General features: G+C 46.8%; 1 protein-coding gene across 1 annotated transcript; it reads left to right on the top strand. All coding sequences in view use genetic code 11, as the record gives it.

Moving 5' to 3' along the window:
• Positions 1 to 1,688: 1,688 nt before the first annotated feature.
• EGR_03989 (Zinc finger protein 746) lies at positions 1,689 to 3,191 on the top strand (the record flags this gene model as incomplete). The annotated part of the gene is made up of 1 exon (XM_024493238.1): positions 1,689 to 3,191. One exon carries the CDS (start codon positions 1,689 to 1,691, stop codon positions 3,189 to 3,191), a length of 1,503 nt encoding a protein of 500 aa, XP_024352337.1.
• Positions 3,192 to 3,497: the final 306 nt, after the last annotated feature.

The raw sequence follows: 3,497 nt of genomic DNA, 5'->3' as shown, positions 1-3,497 counted from the left end.
CCAGCATGCTCGGCAAAACCAACGTGTCAGGCACCTCAGTCGTGATCCAAGAATAACTTCAGCCTTCTTCTGCATTTGGCCGTTGCTTTTTTTTGCTTTATTGTCAAACGCTTAAGCCTGGTAATTTGTTTGATATTCACTGTTGGATCTACTTACTCTTAGAACAAAAGACTACGAAAAAGAAGAAAGGCACATCTTGTTTCCTTCAAAGTAATCCCCTCTCTCAGGCTCTCAGATCACTTGTGTGAAACCGCTTTTACTCCTGCAACTGATTAATCATTTTTTTTGTTTCGACAGTTTGCTCAAAACTTGAGTGGATTTATTTGTTGTGGTAACCTGTGTGAATAAAAAATTCCTACTGTCTACAGTGGAGCGATTTCGCATAGTTACAACCAAAGTCCCATTTACTGCTTGCTATCGTGGATCCCTGGGACGTGCCGACTAATTATGCTAATCGGTTCAGAGATTGATCACTCGCTAGATAAGGCAAGTTTGGGGGATTACTAGAAAGTGGATTATGGTGAAACGGCGTGGAGGGAGGGCTGTTTAAACAGCGAGGGTATTATTGTAGTGGGTTTAGGGTCGCCAGCCTTCTATCTTGTCCTCAAAGAAACATGCAATAACCGCGCAGAATGCGAGCAAAGAGAGGCCGTGTGCACATCCACCAGGACGGTTGGTTGTAATGACAGCAACCCACAATTACGCAATCAATGGATCAGCGCTTTATCCACAACCCTGCATGCATGTCCGTAGGCGCGCGCGCGCACGCACGCACCTAGCAGTCTGCACCTCAACCTACCGGACAAATCAGGCTGTGCATACCTCCCGTTGCCCCAGCGACCATACATATGCGCACGTGGTACAAACTCGGGAACAGCTGATACTTGCACACACGCACACACACACGTGCGAGTGCGTGCGCGCGCGCTGCCTATTCGTGCGTGTCTGCACGTGTACGCAGTGTGCACACCCGCGTTCTCCCCAGAGTGCACACGTGCGCACGCAGGCTTCTCGTAGAGCCTGCACCCGTACAACTCCAACTGACACGCACGCACCCACGCACACACGCACCCGCACGCAAGCACATGCAAAACTGCATATATCTACCGTCTTTGCGTCTGGTTCAGTTGCGTGTAGACCTCCACTTTGCAGGTACGTAGACGTTCAGACGGATCGTAAACATTTTGGTAAGTTGCATACCCCCCTTTCCTCATACTCGGTTTCATTTGAACATCGCACAATAATTGGGTGTAGCAAGGGGAGTGCATGCGTTCATGCGTAGGAGATAGGGGCAGGAATTTGGACGAATGGGATGGTCGCCGCGCTCCCCGTATTTGCGCGACCAATGAGAAATCGCCCTGTGGGCAAACCATCTTCCACAGGGGTGGACCTGTCTCTCCCTTCAAGTGGGAAACAGAGCCAGAATTTTTAATTGCTTAAGTGAAAAAATGGAACTTAGTTTAAAGGCAAGGCATTACAGAGACCCGAACCATAAAATGTTTAATCAACTTGCTCGGTCCCTTAGAAGAGGAGATCCCACAGAATTATGGTCGCCCCGCCGAGCGCAGCTCAAAAAGAAGTGAATAAAACCGTAAACAGATGTTAGACAGTCTCAAATTGACTATTGATAACCTCACTTTTAGATGCAAACCTTATTTAGCAATTCCGGCTTTAATTGTAACACTTTGATGTCGCAAGGACTGACAGAGGTGCTGACCAACGGATTCAATCTTAACGACTTTCCCTTTGGTCTACTGAACGCTAAACCCCTCAAAAAATCCGAAAATTCTCCGGTCTTATCACCAGAAACTCGACATTCTGCTCCTTCAACTCCTACGCCTGTTAGTTCTACGGGATACATGCAGCTCCCCTTTGTAGAAAAGTCAATTCAACCTTCTGTCAACGGTAGTACAAATAATGTTAAGGAAAAACTCCTGGCTGCATTGAGGGAAATAATCCCGCACAAGTCGAGTCTGAATTTACGAATGCTGATCACCTACACCGTGGATAATGCCAGATCCGATGTGATTGTGATTGACGAGACCCTAAATCGCAAAGATTGTGAGTCTTTAGCACCGACAGGGAATATTCTTGATCTTTCGCGGAAGTCGGAAGACTCCACGAAGCCCTTTAACAAGGAAAATAATGTGGGATGCATGATAAAAAATTCTGCGACACCCATTTTAGGTCTCGTTTCTAACACAGCTACGCCGTTTAACATCATTCAACCCACGGACACCTCACCACCAGTGACGATGAATCCAGAAGCCGCACTTCTGATGCTACAGACCCTGCTCAACAATACCAGCACTAATCTCTCTCAATTCGGCTCGTTTAATTTCTCCCTCCCCATGAACTTAACACATGTGCAACAAGCAGAAATAAAATCGCAGATTTTCCCCAGTGAAATCGCTCCAAACATCACTATCACCAATTGTGAGAATATCCTATCAAACCTTCAATTTGGACCGAAATTGGAGGCATCAGTTCCTGCTACAAATGAAAGTGGGAGCCGAAGTTCCTCTCCCCTCTCCAATCACGAGAGATCCTCACCTCTTGGAACTTTCAAACCGCTTCCGAAGTCCTCTGCTCAATCCGTCTCAGGCACCTTCAGCCGGCGCTACATGCACCCTCGGCGATTTATTTGCAACCAATGCCGGCAACAATTCTCCTCTTTGGCTGAACTGAATCGGCACACATTGGAATTGCACAACTCTTTCCGGTGCAACTTCTGCAAGGCAAAGTTCACCCAGCGCTCCAACCTCCAGCGTCACTCCCTGAAGCATGTCGGTTTTAAGCCCTTCACCTGCAATATCTGCCAGAAGGAGTACTATCGAAAGGACCACCTGGTTAGGCACATTGAAGTCACCCACCCCAATGTTGATCCCCGAGTAAATATCACCACTCGTCTAACCTCCTCAGAATGCCTCGACTTTTTGGATAATCTGCACGTGTATGGTAATTCAGAGGGCTCTGTGGAAGAGACTAGCGGGTCGTCGCAAAACGAGACACTCGCTGGATCGAAATTCTCCCCCGTAAGGCTGGAGGAGAGTTCCAGACTGACGGATGAAGGTCCTTCTGAAGGCCGTATAATCACCCTGGGAGCTGGAGAAGAAGGTGTTCCAGAGGTAGAGTCGCCTTCGAAAGCCTTAATTGGGAAAATCGAACAGTCTCAGCCAATGGAAACGTAGAAAGGTGGCTAAAACCCAGTATGATGCATTTCGTCGGGGCTAGGTAGTTTCTCGGTATTTCTAACGACTGGTTTCCTATTTATAATGATCTACAATTGTGTATATTATATGTCACCCACGTCTCTGTGATACTACTTGCTAATAATTTCTTGCTATTTCCGTATGTACATACATATACATATATATATATACATACTACTATGCTGCTGTGGTTCTTTTGATTAAAACTTCACTTTCGGTAACGCGTGGCTATTTGGACTTTTGATGCTCCAAAACTTAACCCCATCTTGAACCAGAAAAATGGCA

The sequence above is a fragment of the Echinococcus granulosus genome, assembly GCF_000524195.1.
Source record: "Echinococcus granulosus chromosome Unknown EG_S00023, whole genome shotgun sequence".
NCBI classification, from domain to species: Eukaryota; Metazoa; Platyhelminthes; class Cestoda; order Cyclophyllidea; family Taeniidae; genus Echinococcus; species Echinococcus granulosus.
Note: the sequence above shows the minus strand (reverse complement) of the source record. Positions and strands in the feature narration are given on the sequence as shown.